Source organism: Podarcis vaucheri, assembly GCF_965113315.1.
Source record: "Podarcis vaucheri genome assembly, chromosome: 1".
Classification (NCBI taxonomy): domain Eukaryota; kingdom Metazoa; phylum Chordata; class Lepidosauria; order Squamata; family Lacertidae; genus Podarcis; species Podarcis vaucheri.
Window position 1 is genome coordinate 82,575,458 of NC_138759.1, and position 23,296 is coordinate 82,598,753.

General features: G+C 44.4%; 1 protein-coding gene across 5 annotated transcripts in view; it reads right to left on the bottom strand.

Moving 5' to 3' along the window:
• The window catches only part of MYRF (myelin regulatory factor), a 92,918-nt gene that overhangs the window by 13,712 nt on the left and 55,910 nt on the right, over nucleotides 1–23,296 (bottom strand). For 3 of the 5 annotated variants that reach the window (XM_082220818.1, XM_082220816.1, XM_082220820.1), the window contains 11 exons: nucleotides 20,252–20,579; nucleotides 17,472–17,644; nucleotides 16,952–17,075; nucleotides 8,592–8,787; nucleotides 7,708–7,784; nucleotides 7,089–7,199; nucleotides 6,219–6,309; nucleotides 5,200–5,265; nucleotides 1,851–2,051; nucleotides 1,652–1,760; nucleotides 420–529 (listed from right to left, as the gene is read on the bottom strand). In XM_082220818.1, coding sequence (XP_082076944.1) covers nucleotides 420–529; nucleotides 1,652–1,760; nucleotides 1,851–2,051; nucleotides 5,200–5,265; nucleotides 6,219–6,309; nucleotides 7,089–7,199; nucleotides 7,708–7,784; nucleotides 8,592–8,787; nucleotides 16,952–17,075; nucleotides 17,472–17,644; nucleotides 20,252–20,579 — 1,586 coding nt within the window. The remainder of the gene's footprint in view (nucleotides 1–419; nucleotides 530–1,651; nucleotides 1,761–1,850; nucleotides 2,052–5,199; nucleotides 5,266–6,218; nucleotides 6,310–7,088; nucleotides 7,200–7,707; nucleotides 7,785–8,591; nucleotides 8,788–16,951; nucleotides 17,076–17,471; nucleotides 17,645–20,251; nucleotides 20,580–23,296) is intronic. The other 2 variants (XM_082220819.1, XM_082220817.1) reach the window with 1 other exon arrangement.

The following is a 23,296-nucleotide window of genomic DNA, read 5'->3' on the forward strand; positions in this document are numbered from 1 at the left end:
AAAATTCCATCAATGGGGTTTCCTCCCAGGAAAACCTACATAGGATTTCTGCCTTAGATGACTTTGCCCCTAGATACTTATCACCCCCCTGTGTCTCCCGCCAGAATGGTCATCAGAGGGCTGCCTTCTGGGAGTGCTCTGTGTGCCTGAGGGTCTGGGTCTGTCTGTCCGTTTGAGGGCAAGGAAAGAAGCATTTTCAGTTCTTGCTCCCCAGCTTCAATTTTTTCTTCCAGAGTGGCCTTCAAACCCTGAACAAATATCTCTCAATCTCTCTCTCTCTCCCCCCACCCCAATTTCAGCTTTGGCTTGGGTTTTGCTAAAAATATATAGAGTGGGAAATGATGCCCGAAGAGTCTGTCATTCCTATCAAACTTGTTTTCTGTTTGTTGCTTGCCTCCTCTTCTAAGGGCTCCACTCACCTTATTCACCACTAGGAAGTTCTCTACAGTCCTCCCACTGGTAAAGACCATGTCCCCAGTATCTTTCACTGCTTCTGGGAGAATCTCCCTCACCTCCTGAGCAATGACACCTGAACAGAAATGGGAAGCATGCATCACAGTAGCTCTGGGCCACAAAATATAAATGCAACCTTAGAATCCCAGAGACACCTGCTAGGATCAGGTATGAGGGAGTTTGGACCAATGCTAGTAGGGGACTCTGTGACGCACATACCTCCAGCTATATACTGTTTATATAAAATATGCTGCAGGAGAAAACAACTCGAATGTAGCCTATGGGAGGGTAGAAATAAGCAAGTAACTAAGGATAGCTTCGCAATTTATAAAGCAAATATGTGTTCCCAGGCAGGAGGATGCGGGCCACACTTTATGTCAGCCTCTGCTAACCTGGCAGCCGTCAGATGTTTTTCACTACAGCTCCCATCAGTCATACCCATCATGGCCACACTGGCTGGAGATGGTTGGAGTTGTAGCTCAAAACATCTGGAGGTTGCTAGGTTGGGGAAGGCTGCTTTATTTCTCTGCTGCAGAAAACCTCCCTGCAGCCTCCCTGAGTGAAGACTGATAATCAGGGCATACGTAAATCTGTTGGTGGGGCTTAAATAATTAAATTGTTTCTCCATGCAAAAGGAATACCTGCACACAGAAAGCTAGCATCCGGAAGAGACATGTGCAGTGGTCATTATCCAGTTCAGTGGTCATTATCCAGTTCGGACCTGAGATCCACCTTTGTACTTTGTGAGACCCATTTCTTGATTTTTACCATAGATGTGTTCAAGCATTGCAGGGGGTTTGACAAGAGGGAGCCTCAGGATCCTCCCAACTCTACAATTCTATGATTCTATGAATGACAGTGACTGAGAAAGACCAAAGCATTTCCCCCAAGCCCTGCAATACTGGGGACTTCCACTAACTGTGACCTCGAAGTAGAGTGTCATATATGTATAACATCAGAACCAATGATCAGATGACACATGCCGTATACATACAATTTAGTATGCCTAAGGGATGTTTCACAGAAGGACAGGAAAACACTATTATGAAGGTCCCAAGTGCAGGCCAACAGTGGGTATATGTTAGATCATGGATATCCTGATTTGGGTGAAGGTGGGTGTTGACACTTTTGCTAGCATTAAAACTCCTGAACAACACAGGTGCAAGGATGAAGCTCGGGGTCAGTGAAAGGACTGTACCTGTCTCTGATGTGTTCTCCAGGCCTACGGTGGCAGCAAACTCTGGCTTGTAGTTATAGTGCACCAGTCGCATACGGGAGATTCTCTTCAGCTGTTCTGTGGTATCCACCTGAAACCATAAGACCCACAATAATGACCTTGGTCTGCATTTCCTAAGCAGAGATCCTACTGACTAAGGCATGCTGGGCCAAGCTCTTACTTCCTGGATGTCGTCTTTTACTCGGATGTCTGATGGGTGCATAAGGGAGCCCATGACTTTTACGTTGCCATGGACGACCAAGGCTTCATCGGGGCGGTCTGTGTTGATGCCAACTCTGCCGTGGTGAAAGACGGTGTCGGGGAGCTGAGCACGTTGCCAGAGTACATCGCTGTCACTCTCAAACTGGCCTGGGTTAGAGGCCTGCAAAAAGAAAAGAAAAGAGGGCAGAGATGCCCATAGGACATTAATGTCAACAACACAGAACTGTAGAGAGAAACAAAGTTATTGGGGAGAAAAAACTGCTGTTTTTAGAATAAGACCAATGCAGAACAGTCACCTCCCCTCTTCCTAAATGCAGGGGGAAATTCTTTTGCGCAAGTTAACTGATTTGAATCATTGAAAACAAAAATGTTGCCCACCAACCAATATTGAAGCTGGGCAAGAGAAATAAGCAAATGAGTCAGCCAGGCACAGAATAACAAACCACCAGAGCAATTGAAATCATGCAGAGTGGCAAGTCTTTGATAAGGGCCCTCCACAGTGTTTAGTGGCCCAACACCTCTGCAAGTATTTTGCACACTACACCTTATAGGCAACTCAGTGCACATTTTTGCAGTCAGATGAAATGCAAGTTGCTTTGCAGAGTATTTTGGGAATTCCAGTTTCATTTTTTCAAGTTTTATGACCATCAGCATGGATAAGAACACACTGCTTTTTGTCCATGTTTGGAGACAGCGACACAGCCTCCAAGAAAACTTACTTTTCAGCGTAGTTAGACAAAATGCACAACAGTAAGTTGTTTACAGCTTGCGGAAGGCTGTCTGGTTCACTTTGCAAGCTAAGCACAAGCAGCCTTGGTTCTGAGTCAGTGTGTGTTTACAGACCTGCTGAGATAAATGCCCTTTTCCAGCCCACAGCGGATAAAGATAAAGTTGCAAGCTTTTCTCTCTCAGCAGGAGGGGTGTGTGGGAATTCTAGCTATGAGGCAAAGCATCACCATTGCAAAACAAATCCCCGAGGGATTGTTAAGGAAGTGACAGGGTGGCTTGCATGAGGGTTGTGATGGTGATGATAAATGTGTGATAAGCTAATTGGCAAAGCCAGCACCAGAGTGACAGGAGAGAACAGGAGGATCAAACATCTCAGATGGTGCTTATTTTCTCAGTATGTTCCTGGGGCTTAAGCTTGCCTAGTCTGGAAGCCCCTGGCCCCTATTCCCAAATGTAGTAAGGGCAGATTGTGGCTTCTCAGGAAAAGGACCTTTTGCACATGGGTCAAGTCCAAGAAACAGCACTATTTGATGTAGGGGCTCAATGGCTCAGGTTTCCATGTGATGCCAAGCCAAACCACGGCTTACTGCAAATGTGTGGATTCCTGGAGAGGAGATCATAAGTGCTTTGCTCCTCCACTGCCCTTGCTCCTGCCTGCTTAGCATATTGTCTATGGAGACAAACTAGGAGCCCAGGTCCTGACAAGGGCTTAACCAAACCATGGCTGAAAACAGAGCAGTGCAGCAGCAGCAGGACTGGAGAAGGAGAACAGCAGCAGCAATATCCTCCCTGGGAACACACGTTCATGCTAAATCACAATTTGGCTTGGTATTACGTGCATTACTGGGTCAATAAAAATTGCACAGAAACAGTTTTGCATCTGATACGAATTGGGCTTCAGCAGCTAATTTCATGTAACTCTTTCTAGGCACCAATGTTCCTATCTGATTCATTCTGCTCGTTCTTCGTGCTTTACACAAACACCCCTCTGCAAACACTCCTATGCATCCTTCTTTATCACTATTTCATGCAGTTCAGAGCTGCACTTTCACAATGCAAGTCTGTTCCAAAGCTGAACTTGGGGGTTTAGTTATTCTCAAACTCTGACCCCCTTTCCCTCACATGTTCTCCTCAAAATTCATGGCATTATGAATAAGAATAAGAGGAGAGACAGTCACTGTGATGCTATCCAGAGTTCAGAAAGTTTAGAAAGTGGGAGAAGCACAGTCACAGGAATGAGGAATTTTAACCAGCTAGGTACAGAAGTATAATTTCACTCCTTGTGCTCAATGGGAGTGTTATCTGACATAGCACTTTCCTATTTAACCATCACCTCTGCGTGAAAGTTCACAAAAATCCATTGTAGTCATGCTGCAGTTTGGCCAAGCCTCTGTGGACTGGGCAGGTGATAAGCAGCACTGTGTGTATTCTGCACAAAAAGCCAAGTTTTTTTAATAAAAACATTTGCTTTTGTACATTTGCACAGAACACACAATGGAAGCAGATTCCAGCATCTCAAGACTCTCAGGAGGTCTCTTTCTCCTCCCGCCCAAGCTCCTACCTCTCATGGGCTTCACCAGGCACTGTCTGGTGAAATTTCCAAATCCAAGGAGAAGCTTCTGTAGGGCTTCTAGTGGCAAGGGCTTCAGCGTCCCTCAGAGGCCTTTGCACTTCTCCATGACTATCAAAATATTTAATTCTATGCAAATTTACCGTTTGCAAAAGTTCAGGACTAAAAAAAGTACACATTGACACAGTTCTGGTTATATGTCTAGAAAGTAATACTAAATGGAGTTTGTTTCCCGTTATTCCTCTTTTGCGATTACCTGTGTTATGAGCCTTATTCTAAGTACCCTCACAACTGTTTTAATGCGATCTATCCTGCTGAAAATTTGCTGCTCTGTTCTTTGGGCAGATCCAAATAGTCCTAGTTTCATGAATCTATTGCACTGCATCAGTGTTCCAATCAGTCCTCTTAGCCCAGATAAGCAAGCAGCTGCAGGATGCACTTTCTCATCCTTCAGATCCCACCTTAAAACCCACCTTTTCATGAAGCCCTTGGTTTAAGATCCTCAGCTGAAACAAAAGCTAGCTGCATTTGCTCACAAGCATTCCTAATCCACCTCTTACAACACTGCCTTCTCACCTGCCAATGTTTAGACTAAAGCTTCTCGAGACTGTGCCCTTTTTTTTTTTGCTTATGAAATCCTGCAATGGGTGGTGCTGCGTAAGTACTATTATATCACATGTAGAGGTGTCATAATATATATATAAAAGGTGTCATAATAAGAGTGTCAGGTTTACAGGTTTACAGAGAAGCAGCCATGGATGTGACACAGCTTCTGACATGTTCCACAAGCATTCTGGCGCTCACACCATTTTCACTGTGGATTAAGTGAGTCAGCTGTGCGTCTGATGTGCAACCAAACCACATTTCTTGTGCTAGTGCAGACAGATCCTTAGTCTCACTGACAAAACTGGGGCAAGCTCTGCTCAGGGCAGCAGCATCTCTCATCCCATTCTACAAAAGAGCCCCCCATCTCCACCCCGGAGACTGCATAGTTCAGCATGCTACTTACTTGTCTGCAGACTCCGGGGTCCCCGTCCGCCCTCTGTTTGTGTTTTAACCCCGAACCGGCCCTTTGCTAGAGGAAATGGACACAGCACTTAAAAAGGCAGCAGGGCGGAGACAGCCAACCACAAAGTCACAGCCTAGTGTCCTCCTTGTTTGCAAAAGGCTCTCTGGAAGCACAGGAGTCACCCTTGCCCTCTTCAAATGCCCTTCCCCCAAGATCATGCTTCCTAAAGTCCAAGAAGCCAGTCTATTTAAGATGCTTACTCAGACTTCCAACTAGCTGAACCCATTTGAGAGCATCAGTTTCAGAACTGACGCATTGGGGCCCAAAGCAATGTCTGGTGGAGACATGGGGAAGAGTTCCTTACGCATTTGTGCCCACCTAGGTGAAATTAGATGTGGCTTTCCTATAAGTCACCCTCATGTGCTCTCCAAATCCCCTTCCCATGAACCTTTAAGCATGTGTCCGCACAAGTGCAATATTGTGAGTTGGTTTAACATCTGAGCCATATGACTTGCCCTGTGCCTTGGAGCAGGACTGCATGCTGCTGAGCAAGCTTAATGGTGGCATCCGGGCAGCAGAACAGCACAATCAATGATATGACTGCAGGGCTGGTATCTTGTTGCACCATTCCTACTTGCAACCTTGGCTTTCTCTTTCTATTGCAGAGGGTGCAAGAGCTGTCTTACATTCCATGGCCCCTGGGCACCATTTTCAGCAATAAACCTTCCAATCCTGCCCATATCTCCTTATTGGGAACCATAAAGCAAGTGATCTCTCTTACTTGGTGTTTGCAAAGGCCTTATTTGTGCAAAGGAGAAAATGAGGATGCAGAAAGCCAGGGAGGGGTTGGATAGTGGAGTCTGCAGATGGAAAAGGGGCAGCAGCAAGGGGTGCTGTGGAACCAGGGACAGTTTGGTACCAGTGTCAAGAATTCCCCATCAAGTCAAGTCAAGAGCTGTAGGTGCTCAGAGTTAGGAGAACAATGTCCTGCAAGGGAAAGGGAGAAAAGAGGGACTTACTCTAACAATGATGCGCTCCGAGATGTGAGCAGCCAGAGTGTAGTTCTGGCTCTGGGCATGAGCTTGCAAGGCCACAACCAGCATGAAGTACCTGAAAATAAAACAAAGTGAGTTGAAGATAAATGCAGGCTTTAATGCACTCCTAATCACAACTCAACATGATGACAATTTATTTTTTTAAAAAAATCAGTAAAAAATAAACATATTATAAATTAAATTAATTACAAACTTAATCTGATGTATTGCATTCCAACAACAATATTACATTCATTGCCTTTCTTCTGTAAAAAAAAAACCTGAAATAATTTGAGGCCTAGCAGCTAAAAGAAATGATGACCTATACAGATACACTTCTTTTGTTCAGCATCTGCAGCATCTGAACCACGCAGGCACAGTGCAAAGATAACCTTTCAGGATCTAGAAAGACTTAGGCATACAATTAAGAAAAAAATAATCAGCTGGTGATCTGTTTTAAATTTTGTGTGTATTATATAGCGTTGCCATATGTCCAGAACTTCCCGGACACAGCCGTTTCTGGATTTTCACTTTTTGAAATATGGCAACCTTAGTATTATAGGTGTTGTAAACTGCTTTGATATTTTTATGAAATTATACATATAACTATATAAATAAAGGACTTTCAATGGTGATAATATTTTGCAGCAAGTTTTACCCACCATTTTTTATTCTGCGGAGGTTTTTTACTTTTTATTTCTGCTATTTTATTAATGTAAGAATGTTCACATTGCAGGGCAGCACACACATTTATTAGTTAGTTAGTTAGTTAGTTAGTTAGTTAGTTAGTTAGTTAGTTAACTTTAATTACAGATTCTTTTGTGGGGGAGGAGACAGGTAGCACACAGCCCCTACCTCTGATCGGGATTGGGCTTGCCCTTCTTCCTCATGTTATTGGCTGTTGTCTCACTGAAGTGCAACCGTCCCACAGTGACCTTTGTAACCTGCTCTGGAGGCAAATTGACCCTGGAAAAAAGGGAAAGAAAAAAAGGAATAAATGATGTTCTGCATGTGTCAAAGAGAAAGCATATTCTTTTACCTGGATGGGACCAACCAAAGTGCGCAAAATTGAGGACGTGAGGGGTGTGTGGTGGGGAGGAAATCTGCATTCAGGCGAAGTGTCTAAGCGCACCTAAACTCCCAGGGAAATCAGTGGCACAAGAACAGAGCTAAGCACTTAAATCCCCACCCATTTCAAGGAGGCACTGCTGTGCTGCTCCTGGGTGGGAAGCTTAATATGCAGTCCCTTTTGCATTCAGGTGGCAGCACACTCAAAAAGGAGAGGTAGTGCAAGAAGCAACACCGCCTGTAGGAAGAAGATGCACCAGCAGAAGTCAGATTAATGCGCAGGAGCCGCCATGTCCAAGCTACCCTTTTTAGTGCCTAATCTTCTCTGGACTGCTCACACAAAGGTGTGTGCATGTGTTAGACGTGAGGGTTTGGAGGTGGGCCCACAAATGGAAGCAGTACTCACATGACAGGGTTGAAGGGCCGTTTGCTGCGGTCAGACTGTGACTGCTCTATGTTGATGGACTGGTTCAAGGCCTCCAACTGAAAAGAAAAGATCCAGGCTCGTTTTAGAGAGCACAATATGATGTGTTTCCAGGCTCATGTATTCCCACAAGCAGCCACCTCTTTATTTTGAAACACTGCAGATAGATTATTTGACATCCTGGTGACTGGCACTCAGTATGTGTACTGCTCTGCATTCCCTCTTCTCCAGCTGTTAAGCTTGGGAGAGGTAGGAGAGGAGCAAGTAAAAAGGGTCATTTGCTGCATCCCAATATGAAAATAACCACACAAATTTAGTAGTGGGGTCACTATTATTCTACTGGCATGCAGAGGGAGTGCTCCTTTGCTTAAATTCAGATCCAGTGGCATATTGGAAGGATGCTACATTTTAAACACTGAATATGAAGTTTTAACTCTGCTGTTTTAGTAGTTATTTGATTAGATTTTCTGCTTATTGAATTTAGCGATTGTATATTCTATTTTCATGTTCTTGTTTTAATTGCATTGTAAGGTGTCCTGGGATAAATACATTTTGCACACTCAAAATTAATTGAGTGTGGCGTTATCTGCCTTGAGGAACTCTTGAACCACTGAAGGATTACAAAAGATTGATGTTATCAAACCTCCAGTTTTGAAAGCGTCAGCTCCCACTGCAACCACTCAGGCTGTAAGATGGCTTGGAGCTAAGACTGCACAAACACATGGCCTGACAAGTCACATACACAGCCACCTGTGCAGTAAATACACTAAGTTTTTCATAGATATGATAAGTCACATAATTGCTGGTATCAACAGAGGTTGTGCTCCACCTCTTTAACCATTGCATATTCCCATCTTCACAATTACCTTTACTCCGTGCAGTTTCAGATAGAAGCATTCAAGCGGCTTCAAGCCTTCGGGGGTCTTGACATACTTAGGATCTCCAATCATACCAATATAGACGGTGACCTGGAAGTGATTCTTCTTCTGGCACACAAAAGCATCATCACCCACAGAGAAGTTGAAGCCTTTATCTGCATCCACCCGGTATGTGGGCATTGGTCTGTCACCAAAGGGAGAAGACGTGAACATTCAATGTCAATCAAGTTATTTTCTTGCAGATACTCTCACTCCAACAGACACAAATTGCACAAGCTATTTCTTCTGCCATCTGCAAACATAACATTAGCCTGGAAACGATAAACATTTGGAAGGTAACCATGTATCTCTTCCCCCCCATAACACAATTTGTCAGCTTGGACATAAGGCATCACCAGCAAGCATTCTCGAAGCATGAGCCATCCTACCCAGCCCTATCCTGAAAAAGTTTAGGTTACAGGGTTGTTTATCAAAGCACCCTAAACTGTTTGGGCTCCTCTCCCAATGCAAATAACAGCTTATAGGGGACAATTTTCAGAGACAACCTGGGTAGAATCCAGAAGGCCAAACAGAGATGCTGGAGGGCCCCATGAGATTCCCTGCCCCTGCCCTACAACAATACAATGAAGTAGGATAGGTTGAGAGATAGTGGGCTGGCCCAACAGCACCTATAGAGTTGCATGGCTAAATGGGTGTGTGTGTAAATCTGGATCTCTCTGGTCCGTCCACCACTCTGTCCATCACACCACCCTGGATTTGAGGTTGTATGTCGGGGTAGGGGAATTTGTAACTAGGTTTGAAGTGAGGATGTGACAACATAAACTAATCCCAACATGTGAGTCCCAGATTTGCTAGCTTAATAGTTTCAGAGAAAACGTCAAAGGATATTTGACAGCTACAAACAGGCAAAAAGTTCTCTTCTCATCCTAAAATTACCACTGTCAGTTAGCATTGTTCCTTCTTCAACTAAGGGAAATGGCAATGCTCCGGAGGTGGGGGAAAGGTAAACAGTATGAAGCAAGCAGCTCTGCTTTGATTTGTTTGGTTTTCCTACAGATCTGCCAACTAACAGCTGATTAGGTTGGCATTGCTTGCTAGCTCTGGTAAAGCAATTTATGATCATCCCGAGACTTGGAAATCTCCCACCTCAACTAGATTCCACCCACCCACCCAAATTGCCACTGAAGACATTTCCCCGTGAGATGCATCTTCCTGGCGTCAGCACAAGGCTAGGTTCATTCTGGACTGCCATACGTCTTAAAACAGAGCTACCTGAAGTTGTCCTTACACCTTCCAAACTCTTTTTCCGCCCCCCCCCATCTCCTCCCCAATGACTGAAGTGTATGTACTCAGGATACAAAGCGGCAGCAGCTCAGAGTGTCAAATAAGAGGGGGGAAGCAACATATGTAGCAGCTGGGGAGGTTTAATCTATGTCTCCTTAATGGACTAGTTGTCATGGAAACACTGAAAATATGTGGCCTTCGCCAACAGGCACGCATACACACAGCTCCCAATATGCCTGGTTTGCTCTGTGGGGAAGGCCTCTCTGCCTCACGGACCGATATACATGAACATAAACTGCAACCAAATAGGTGCAAATAAAATAAAATCAAATAAATGCTGTTGAATTCAGCAGGCCGGCATGACCGAGTTACGGTATATTTTAAGTACTTGTTGGAGGAAATGCACCCTTAAAATTTGATTTTTCTCATTTGAGAAAGAAAAAACTCCCATTAATTTCATTTGGGCTTACTTCTTTACAGGCCCAAGTGTAAAAAGAGGCTCCCTATCAAGCTGGTTAGTGACAGAGCTCCTGAAGGTCTGCACTTCCTACTATAAAAACTGAAACTTTATATTTTTAGCCACTAAGGTGTACACTTTCAATGAGTTTTTGAGGGCTCAGTTAGCACTAGAATTCAACAGAGTCTTTCTTAATTTCTGGATGCTTTGGACTACAACTCCCACCAGGGCCAGCCAGCGTTGTCATGGTGCCCAGGGCTAGTGGGAGTTGTAGTCTGTTGGGGTTGGGAAGTCTTATTTAACAGATAAATGGTATGTGCTGGTATCTTTAACTCCTTAGGCTTCAGAAAGCTGTAGAGGGGAAGACTTGAACCAAGGGCCTTGATCGTGACAGGAAAAAGGAGGGACTGTTGAAAATAGGAAGGGCTAGCAACTGTTGATAGTGATGTATGGAAGTGAGAGCTGGACCATAAAGAAGGCTGATCGCCGAAGAATTGATGCTTTTGAATTATGGTGCTAGAGGAAACTCTTGAGAGTCCCATGGACTGCAAGAAGATCAAACCTCTCCATTCTGAAGGAAATCAGCCCTGAGTGCTCACTGGAAGGACAGATCGTGAAGCTGAGGCTCCAATACTTTGGCCACCTCATGAGAAGAGAGGACTCCCTGGAAAAGACCCTGATGTTGGGAAAGATGGAGGGCACAAGGAGAAGGGGACGACAGAGAATGAGATGGTTGGATGGTGTTCTTGAAGCTACTAGCATGAGTTTGATCAAACTGCGGGAGGCAGTGGAGGACAGAAGTGCCTGGCGTGCTCTGGTCCATGGGGTCACGAAGAGTCGGACACGACTAAACGACTAAACAACAACAACAACAAGCAACTGTTGAAAGAGTCAAAGCTCAAAACAACCACAGTAACAAGTGGGATAGACAAGAAGAACCCAAGATGGCCAGGAATTTCAAAATCCAGTGCAGGATTCTGTGTGTGGCCATGGCAAGAAGAACATTTCAGTAAGTTGCTTTGGCCTCCAGAGGTCCAAAGCTGGCCATGCACATGCCGACAATCCTCCACAGACATGCCAGCAGCAACTGGATAAACTCTGTTTGCTGTCAGCACCCTTGGGTTGAGCGAACCTGGTAGCCCCTATAAAGAGCCATTTAATTCTTCCTCATAGCAACAGGGGGGACCCTGAGCTGCCAGAGATGTGCCCTGAACGAAAACCAGATGGTGGTCACAGAGTAAGCTACCTTAGCCAGAAAGTATGAGAGGAATTTCTCTCCCCCTCTCTCCCCTTTCCATCACATTTTTGGTGATTCATTGTGCCATTCCCTCCTTCCTACAGTGCTTGCCATTCTGCCCTATCCAAAAGCCAAATTCTTCCCTTTCCACTCCCCCCCCCAAAAAAAAGTGGACACACGGTCATTCCTCTTCAGTTCTAAGCTACATCATTCCTCCTCAGGCTCTTCAGCTAGAATAGACATGGTTTCTGTTTGCCACTGAAATTGTACTGGGCCTCTAGCCATTCACCACTGAAACTTGAGAGAACAAAACTGGCAGCTTCCGCCATTCAATCAAACCACTTTCGCTACCCAGCCCTTTACAAATGGCTCAGCAAATCCAACACGAATCAAGGACCGCAATCTGTTCAAATGAAAGCCAGTGTGGTGTAGTGGTTAAGAGCGGTAGTCACGTAATCTGGGAAACCGGGTTCGTGTCTCCGCTCCTCCACATGCAGCTGCTGGGTGACCTTGGGCCAGTCACACTTCTGTGAAGTCTCTCAGCCCCACTCACCTCACAGAGTGTTTGTTGTGGGGGAGGAAGGGAAAGGAGAATGTTAGCCGCTTTGAGACTCCTGAAGGGGAGTGAAAGGCGGGATATCAAATCCAAACTCTTCTTCTTCTTCTTCTTTCTTTTTACAAAACGCGTACAAATGTTTAAAGCATGTATTGGGTCAAAATGCAGAGAAATTCAAGGACAGATAATGAAGAAATGAGTGTGAGTTATGAGGTAAAAATGAAAAGGCAAGGGCGGGAGGACAGTAGCAACTCAGAACTGGAGATAAGGGCAGAAAGTTAGCCACCCCCAGAAACGCAATGAGCCATGTTCCTGTCACAGGAGGGTAACAGTATGCACAGAGGCCTCTTTACGAGGCAGATGTCTACGCCCATGGCAACAGATAGCACTACATTTTCCACAGATAAGAGAGGCATCTCACATATTATATTCCACTTTGTCTTAAAGCCAGGATCTCAAAAAAATGTCCTGTTCTTCCAAAGCACATCCTAGCCACCTTGTAAATGAGGAGAGTGTGCCTGAATATTACAATCACTGTGGCATGAAATGCGTGACGCCCCCTTCAAAAGTCTAAGCAATTTTTTAAAATGGTATTTTTCATTAAAGTTATTAAATCTGAATTGTAAAAGGAGGGGGGAATTGGTGAGGAAAAGCCACCTAGTTGTAGAGTGTGCAAATCATGTGGTCTGAGTGCTTCACAACCTATTTTTCTCCATTTAGATAAACTTGGGCCACAAACGCTTACTTTCTCAGCGAAATTCAAGGATTAGTATAGGTATATTTTTTATTTAAAAAATGTTTTATTCTGCATTTATTTCTGCTGCAACAGGGAGGATGGGCGCCTCTAGTTTGTAAAAGTACAACATGGTTTTCATTGAGGGAGAGATTACCCAAGTTAATTATTATAAAAACTATTGCTTTCACCTCACTGAGAACAGGGGATGTTGCTGAACATGTGCTGCCTACAGCCCATGGAAGGTTAATGGGAAATGGCTATGTTGAAAGCCAAGTCGTATTTAGTTATCCTCCTCTAAGAATGCCGCCATGGTTAAGGAAGCAGCTAGACTGGAGGCAATGAGAGAGAATTCCTTCAGCAAAATAAAGTCATGCCGAAGTGAGAACAATGAATAATATAGTGATGGGCCGGGGGGGGGAGAGAGAAACTTCTGTCTCTACTTTCTCCACACCACACATAATTTATAAACCTCTATCCTGTCCCCTCAAAAATTATTTCTAAGTGCAGTGGCTCCATCCTTTAACGAACTGGATTTCCCTTTTCTGCACCTTCTTCTCGCTTTTTTTGGAGATGAGGCAACCAGAACTTTGCATAGTATTCCAAATGCTGTACAGTTACACCATGCATTTATATAAAGGCATTACAATAACACACATGGGTAGCTTGTAGGCTGTGGGCCTTCAGTGCAACCTTGTCTTCCCCGCACTGCCAAAATTATACCGGAACTCAAATGGAGTATGAGATTCAGGACACAATCCAAAGTGATTCCTTACTTGGTGCAGAGTTAAAATTACAGAATTTGCATCCACATGTTGTGGTGATGGTCTCCAATTTGGAAGGCTGTAGAAAGGCAATAGAAAAATCCACGAGAGAGAAGGCTATCAGTGGCTGCTCCAAGACAGCTAATGTATACTACCTCCAAGAGGAAGCGTGTTCTGCTTCTGCCTCTCAGAGCCTGCTTAACCACTTATCCTGGTAGACCACAATGGGGAAAAGGATACTGGGCGAGACATGCCTCTGGCCTCTTTGTATGTTCCTTTGGAGCAATAAATAAATATATATATTTGCCCTACTCCCCTTATATACGCACAGGGAAGGAACACAGATAAATTACCTTCTGTGAGACCTTGAGAAGGCAGCCCTCAGCAATGATGCTGTGCGTGGGCATCCTAGGCCATGCAAGGGCAGCCTCCCTCTAACGCCACAGCTGGCTTGAATGTAAATCACTGGCCCTTTCTCTCCACATTGCTCTCATGAAGCCAGATAATCATCTCATTTTATTTGGTACCACAGACAAGAAAGGCCCTTCCCTCTCTCCCCAAAATGGGGCCAAATAGGAGATACAGGCTGCATAGAAACCCAGGGGCGTGGCGTTCTTGAGAGTAGGCAATTCCTGGAATCTGTCTGACTGCTTGCCAGTTCTCTATCACCTTTGTGGAATGCAGGGAGGATCTGCAGCTGTTTCTCTCCCCCACCCCTTGAACGTTTGTCTCTCCTTCACCCTGGAAGCTGCGCTCAGTTGCTTCTTGCTCTCACCTTATGTGGCTGCCATAGCTTCCCAGGCACATCTTAGCTGGTCACCAAGAGTTTGCCAGTTATCCTGCCTCTGAGCTCTCCGATTCATGCCGTTCAAGGCTCTCTTATCCATATAACAATCACAGAATTGGAGGAGAGCACAAAGGTCATCTAGCCCAACCCCCTGCAATGCAGGAATCTTTTGCCCATGATCCTGAAATTGAGAGTCTCGTGCTCTCCCAACTGAGCTATCCTGCACTGTCTTTGGGCTCAAAATCAGTGCCCAAGGCATCTTAAAACCATTAAAAACAACCTTGTTTAAAGTCCCTCCATCCCTGTCACTTTTGTTTCCTCTATCTCTGATGCTCCCCGCGTCTAACAATCTTTGCTTGATTACATTCCCCGTGTCCCTGCCAAACCCTTTTTCAATGCCACTTCTAGCTGCTCTTTTCTTACCATTCGCTCTATCCACGTTCCTGCCCCTCCAATCTCTGTCCCTCTCTCTAGCACATTCCTTCTTCAACATTTCCTCTGTGAATCCCACCTCTCCTCCCAGTCAAACCAAGCTATACATAGGTGGAAAAAGTTATTGTTGTGGCCACAGAGCTGGGCCCTGCTCCCATTGCCAGAAATCATTCCAAGCCCACTTTTTGGGATGTGTAATCTAAAATGTACATTGGTGAAGCTGTTCTGATGAAGATAGGCAAGTATATTTGCATGCATTGGCCACTCCTGGTTACCAGTGTCTCCTCCTCTCTCTTTATTGACTTTCCACCATTACAATTCTCACCTAGATTCAGACTGTAAGCTCCTCAAGGCAAGAGCTTGTGGGTGGCATCCCATGGTGTCCTGTTGGCTTCCCATGGGCATCTGGTTGGCTACTGTGAGAACAGGACGCCAGACTAGATGGGCCACATTTTCCAGTTCTTATTTTGTCTGCCCACTTCCAGTTTATTTTCTCTCCAACCCTCTGGTGTAGATTTTGGGGCTGTGTGATGGACTGCAAAGGGGGTGGGGTGGAAGGAGGAGCCCCACTGCAGGAGCGGGCACCTGCTTGTGCCACATAGGACTCCCCCCTGGGTAATTGGCTTATGTTAGCCTACAAAATGCCATGCATACACTTGCTGACCATCATCATTCAGCATAACATGGCTCTAGCTAAGAGATGCTGCCTTTATCTTTTAGTAGTCTAGACTAGACTAAACCCCAACAGATATTAGACCAATGAAAAGATATCACACCACTTTGTATGCTTCTTTCATATTCATCTTTGATGCACGCATAATGGTTATTAGTTCCTTACTTAAACTTCTGATTGCCTTTGCTTTGCCAGTGCACTCCAACCTGTTTGCTACTTTCTCTGTGTACTCCTTTTCATCTTATCATTTATCTGTTTGGAAAAGGTATATGCTCTCTCCATTATCAGTCAATTTCCCAAGCCTACATTTCCTCACCTATTGTTTGTTTCCATCCCTTTGTTTTGGCTTCTACAGTTAGAATTCTTTGAATTTTGCAGTCTTCTCACACGGGGTGTTTCCAGAAGCCAAAAGATATATTATTTTATTTTGCTGCACAAGCATCAAAATGGACTGCCTTCTTAAGAGGGGTCACCTTTGCTGATGAAACCTAACTCCCCTCTCCCTAAAACTTGAGTGCCTGCTCCTGGGGAAACCACTCTTACCCTTTCCCTCTAAACCAGGGGTAGTTAACCTTTCTATACCTACCACCCACTAATGCATCTTTCTTGGTGGTAAGAATTTCCTTACTGCCCACCAGTGCTCAATGGTAGGAGTGATTCAGCTTGTGCTGTAGAACCCCCTACCACCCACCTAGAATCCTGAAATGCCCACTGGTGGGCGGTAGGGACCAGGTTGACAATCCCTGCTCTAAACAGACAATAGGACAGCATTTTAAAAAAGGCAATTGTCAAAAGGTGTCCAGGTAATGAAGAGGCACAAATGCTATCACTTCGTGCCACACTTCCGAAAGTATAAAGATGACTAAAACCCAGCAATTTCTACAAAAACCAGGATGACACCTGAGGAAATGTCAACGATGCAATAATTTGAGAGAAGTGTCATTGAGATTTCAGAAATCAATGAACAAGCGAACAGTGTTGATGGAGGAGCAAAAAGGCTAGTGTGCCTTTTCTGTTTTTTTATCAGTTGATAATACACCCATTCAAGATAGCCTTCCACAACTGATTGTCTTGTTTCTGATTGCTGCAGTTTTATTAGTCACATCTTCCTCATTTCTTTCTTTCCCTTTCTGTGTTTTTCTGTTCCAATTGTACAGCAATGGCTACAGAAAATGTCTTTTAAATGTACTTTGTAGAGCACCTAATAACTGTAAGTGCTTAGTAAACAATATTGAAATTTTACTATTGTTAAAATGGTTTAAAGTGGCAATTTAAAGAGGTTCAAAGTTGTGAGGCTTTTCTTGCATGCTATATACACCAGCCTCCAGCTCCTTGTGCTACTCTTGAGCAAATATGAAGGTAAATCAGCTCCATTTCTGTGAGCCGGCATGCAAAGGAGTTTACACAGGCATCATCTCTACTCACAGCTCCTTGTAGTTGGCATCATACAGAGTCGCCCACTTGTTCTGTTGATGTGGCTGCCATTTTATAGACTGGTAATTGGGATCCAAGTAGGAACCATTCAAGCTGTCATTGTCCTGAATCAAGCCTGCAGCAGTAGTAAAATTGTGTATTTACAAAACTGTGTATTTACACCTCATGCAAATAAGCCCTCCTGCTACAAGGGAAATGTTCATTCTTGTCCGACGTCCCCATGGCTTTCCCACCATGCAAAACATCCCATGGCTTTTTAATTTCTTGGTTTTTGTAACCAAGGAAAGGAAATGTTTTTCGTTCTCTGCTCTTTTCAAGTTTGGGGAACTGCCTCCACACATTCTGTTTGGTATGAAACAGCACATTCTCCCTAGAGACACATGGCTCACACCTTCCTCATTTCTTCCTCATGGCCCCCATTCCTCAGTTTCTCCTCCCATGCACCCACTCCATAGAACTCTTCCCCTTTTGGAACACGGATAACATATGACAATACTACTGGAGACTGTACCTGGTGAGAGCGCCCCCTGCTGATGCCAAGGAGGTGTTTGGGCTCTGTCAGGGTTGAGAGGCACAGACCCTGTCCCTGGCTCCTGCTTTATCATCCCATTAAGCATCTGGGCATTGAGAGTATTGGGGGGTGACTCTGAGTGTTTCCTCTTCTTGGCAGGGTGCACTGGAAGTCTGTGGGGGCCAAACACAGAAAAGAGACAGTGAGAACATTCCAACTTCACATAACCCATAAAAATGTAAATACAGTGGTACCTCTGCTGTGAACGGGATCCGTTCCGGAACCCTGTTTGCAACCTGAAAGGAACGCAACCCGCGTCTGCGCACGCGCAGGTCGCAATTCACCGCTTTTGCGCATGCATGTGACGTCATTTTGCACGTCTGCACATGCGCGAATGGCGAAACCCAGAAGTAACCCTTTCTGGTACTTCTGGGTCGCCTCAGGACGCAACCTGAAAAGACGTAACCCGAACCGAATGTAACAAGAGGTATGACTGTACAGTGGTACCTCGGGTTAAGTACTTAACTCGTTCCGGAGGTCCGTTCTTAACCTGAAACTGTTCTTAATCTGAAGCACCACTTTAGCTAATGGGGCCTCCTGTTGCCGCCGCGCCGCCAGAGCATATCTGTTCTCATCCTGAAGCAAAGTTCTTAACCCGAGGTACTATTTCTGGGATAGCAGAGTCTGTAACCTTTAGCGTATGTAACCTGAAGCATATGTAACCCGAGGTACCACTGTATATATGGGGGGGGGGAAGGATTCCAGAGGGTACAGGAGGTGAGCATCAGCCAAGCTCTCACATAATTCTGTAGGTATACAAAGAGTCGCTCAAAAATTGTTGTCTGGTGCTGAGGCATATTCTAAACCTGTACATTCCCTCCCTCTGTCCTCACCTGACCCAAGAGGGAAAGAAACAATTGGCAGGTTTCTTCTTAGGTGACTGAGGGGGTGTATCTGTGTCTAGGTTGTGCCAGACTTGAGAATGAAGGTATGGACACATGTGACTGAACCCTCCTCCATACAAATGTTGTTGTTGTTTTAATCCCTGCACATAGAAAACTAGAATACTGTGAGTTATTCCTGGTGAGTGGAACTCACAACTGGGTTGCAGACTGACCTAGGCGTGTCTCACCAACAACACATTACCATTCACAGAATCAAAGAATGGTATAGTCATCTAGTCCAACCCCTGGCAATGTTTGTACACATCTACGGTAAAAATCAATAAATGGATCTCATAATGCACATTTTGGATAAAGGTGGATCTTAGGTCTGAACTGGATAATGACTACTGAAGGCAAACATGTCTCTCCCATATGCTAGCTTTCAGTGTGCAGGTATTTGTTATGCACGGAGAAGCATTTTAATGCTTTAAGCCCCACCAACAGTTTTATGTATGCCCCGTTTTCAGAAAAAAACAGCTTCCCCACCCCACCCCACCCCACCGGCTCCACACACACAACCATGTTTCCCTCATCCCCCAGTTAGTTACAAATGCACGTTCAGATTGTAGAAGCAGTATGTGGGAAGGGCTAAGTAACCCCTCAGTCCCTGTCTCTACCAAACTCTTCCTCCTCAAACCTGCTCTTGAAGTAAGGTGAGCCATTCGAGGAGTGTTACATGCATTTGTGTGTTTTTTCTAGGTCCGCCACAATTGACAAATGTGATAAATAATTAAAAGAGCTTATGTACTTGGTATGCAAGCTGAAGGCACTAATCTCTTTAATTTAAAAGGGTGTGTGTGTGTGTGTGTGTGTGTGTGTGTGACTACCATTGCAATAGTTGTTATGCATTATCGAAACAAAAACAATCTTTAAAATCACTTTTTACAAAAAGCAGTTCAATCCTGAATATATTTTCAAACCTTGTCAGGGACTTTGCCTCCAGCTATTAAATCTGAAATCACCCCCCCACCCCCACCCCCGTGGATCTAGATGCATTAGTGCAGGGATTGTGCTCTCCATTACACCCAGTTGTGGCATACAGGTAATGATATTAATGATATGCTTAAATGTTGAATGTGTAATTTTATGTCTAGAGTCAATGGATAAAACAAACACCATTAGTTGTACTGCTGGATAAGTGTTTAATGGTTCTTGTATTTGTTTAAAAACAAATTAAAAAATTGTTGTCACACACACACACACACACACAATCGCCCCCTGATAAACAGTCCTGTAAGGGGCACATGAGATTTCCAACAGAAGTCTCAGCAATCTTAACAAACAACAATTTGAATGAATCGTCAGGGGAAGAAAGGGCAAAGCTCTGCCTGTGGTATAGCTTTGCCTTTTGTATTGTTTCAGAACGCCAAGAGAACTTGGCTCAATTCTCATTTTGCTGCTCACTCTTTTCAAACTGCACCTCAACAGCATATCATCATAGGCCCCTGACCTACCATATTAGTCCCTGTGACTATTATTGGGCCTCTTGCTATACATGCAATTCAATAGCAAACTCTGCACATTTCTCAATTGCTTTAGTTATATTTATTACATTTATATCACGCTGCTGCTGAAAAGGAGCTCAAGATTTTGTACTTGGTTCTCCCCATCCCGATTTTATTTTCACAACAACCCTGTGATCCAGGGTAGGATAGGGGAAAGTGGCTAACCCAGGCCACCCAGTGAAATCTACGGCTGAGTGGGCATTTGAACCTTGGTCTCCCATGTCCAACACTCGAACCACAAATGTCTACTGGGATCATAACAAGTCTCAGGGGGCTCAAGTAATGCTTCTACTCCCTCCCTATCTCACCCATCGTTTCCCCGAGGACTTACTCTGCTCCATGCTGCTGCAGTAGCTGGTGAAGCATCTGTGACTGCTGGGCATGGTGGAGATCTCCAGGTGACATGCCTTGCCCAATAGTGAACTGGGGCATCAGAGACTCAGCCTTCATGTACATGTCCCGCTGCATGCTGGGATAGTGATGGCTGTGCGGCTGCTGGTGTGGGTGAGGCGGTGGTGGTGGTGGTGGAGGAGGCGGTGGCCCTTGGAGGTGGGATGGTGGAGGGGGTGGCGGTGGAGGAGGGGGTGGGTGCTCCAGGCGGGAAGGGGGAGTTATATGACACATATTCTCAGGAGTCATGGTTCGAAGGAGGTGAGGATCTAAAAAGACAGAAAGTCAGTCGATTAATTTGTGGCACACGTATAGCCAGGATTTATGCTACAGAAAAACACCCCAGTCTCATTGAACATTCCTCTAGCCTTGGGCAGCCATTCCAGCTGTGTGTTCTGAATGAATACAGTATAAGGCCACAGACATGGATGGCCTTAGGGAGATATTCCAGCCCATTTCCTTACATTTTCAGCACTCACTGACACAATAGTACATCTCGAGCCATTTTACTTGGGAGATACATGGTAAAACATGTAGGCAGCATTACTTCTATTTCATTGTATAGTGAGTAATAAGCTCTCTTTCAGTGAGCTGGAACGACGGGCAAAGCTTTGACACTTTAAATGCGTATCTTGAAATTTCAACTCATTTAAAATTACTAAGATCATTTTTTAAAAAAAAGAATTAATTGCTAAATATATAACCAAAGGGCAGCACCACAAACAGAAACAAATGAGTAATCCAGCAAATACAGGAGAATGACTTCCTGCCCTCCTAAAAATCCAAATGATAAAAATCTGAATCTCCATGCATAGAATCATAGAATCATAGAGTTGGAAGAGACCACAAGGGCCATCGAGTCCAACCCCCTGCCAAGCAGGAAACAAAGAGCATAAAGGCTCTTTTTCAGCAAGCAGGTAAATTCATTCAAGAAATTTTATGATACTGAGCGCCAAACACACACAAAAAGCTGTTATGTGACTAGTCTGGTATATTATAAATGAGAGGTGAAGGGAAGCGGATGCTCTGTATGTTCTCTGTATTTCATGATATATATTTCCAGGCTCACATCAGGCACACTAATCTTGTTGGGACATTCGCCACGTTAAAGGTGAGCCTTCAAATGCTTTTTCCTTTACATACTCAGAAGTTTGCCTGTTCTTCAGGCTTCTCATAGTACCACTGTTATTATGTGGAGGTAGGACAAAGAGATTCTTATATAACTAGCTGGCAAAGTTCTTAAAAGTCTCAGGGTGCTGTTCTACTAGCACGTCCTGTCAGCGCAAGGATTTCTGCTTGTGCAAGGGGACATTTCCCCACCCTGCTCTACGTACCCTGCAGCCTTCCCAAACCTGGTCCTAGAACAGATTTAGGGACGTACAAAGGGGAGAAAGGGAGAGACTGTTCCCTTGCCCAAGTAAAAATCCTTGCCCTGGCAGAACATCCATCTTAGAGTTACGTCAGTTTCCACCCTCAGCAGGCACACATTCAAAGCAGAATGGCTCCCAAATCAGTCCTGATTCAGGGACCCTCCTTGCTGGGAGTACTAGAAGGTTTCTCTCCTGTTTTGTCTCTCCACAGGGCTTTCCCTTATCAGAAGGCAGTTTTCTCCCCCACAGCAAGATAGCATGGCACCCTCGCTCCATGGGAATGTCAAAGGGCATCAACACATTGCAGAAATATATGCTCTATGGTCTTGAAAGGAGCAATAACATGACCTCAGATTACACCAGTCCATGGAGTTAAAAATAAAGAGGTTATATATCCATGCAGTTAAAAGCATTAATGGGGCAGTAGAGTCAGAATTGTTGAGTTATGTGACTAAATCTGGCTTAATTTAACAACAACCGTTGCTCAAAGCCACACAAGGACAAAACCTTTCCACCATTATCTACCAACAGCTTTTCTGTTTCATTTCATCACTTATTCATACAGAAATATCATCACCAAAGGTTGTTAGAAATGAGTTGAGAATATATACGTTCTGAAAAGCTTGGTGTTGCTGTTCAGTGTGCCCAGCGGTCAGCCAGGTTCTCTCACCAACTTTGAGTACAAATATAGACCTATTTTGAGGGGTGAGCCCACCATGGATCTCCACCTACCCCTTTTAGGTAAGGAATGCAACTTTCCTCAAAGAACTGAGGCCAGGAGCAACCAGTTCTCCCCATTTATAGGTGAGTCCATCTGCACAGAGTGTTGACTGGCTGGCTCAGGAGTCAATCACAAAGTCACTGCCCACACACCAGAGCAATGATTACTTTATTATTATTATTATTATTATTTTAAAGGCAGCAAATTATCGGATAAAAGAAGCCACCCCCTGAATTATTATTTTTTTAAGCCACTACTGAAACCCTTTCTGGATTGGTGCTGGATTTAGAGATAGCTACATGTGTCAAGGGGGCCTACAGAGCAGAGATCGAATCACCCCACTACCTCCTGTAGGTAGGTATCTCTGTAGGCACCCAAGATTCAGATTTGTCTAGTGAAGGCCTCATCGTGAACTACCACTGGAAAGACACAAAGAATGCTGGTGAAAAGTACTCCACCAAACAAAGACAGAATTACAGGACTCATATGGAATGGAGGCTTATTTATGGCCTGTCTCCCAGCTTTTATATGTTTGAAATATAAACGTTTCCAAAATGAGTTATGAAATACCTGTTTCATTTCAAAACCTTCTTGTGCAGAAGACATTTCAGTGACTTTGGGGAAAATTAATGTTTTTAATAATACATACAAATCACATCACATGTGGGGGTTTAAAGTCAAGACCACGGCAAACTTTCCTTGCTGGGCTTTTATTGATTTTATGCAGAAAGGGTGGCATGGAAGCCTACAGTACACGCAAAGATTTTACATATCTAGGAACAGGCTGTAGGGCATTCACAAAAGCCCTTGACTCAAGTTCACATCCCTCCTTAGTACAACAAAACAGAAGTTTACTTAACTTTGAAGCCTGATTTAAAGTTAAGAATGTAGGGCT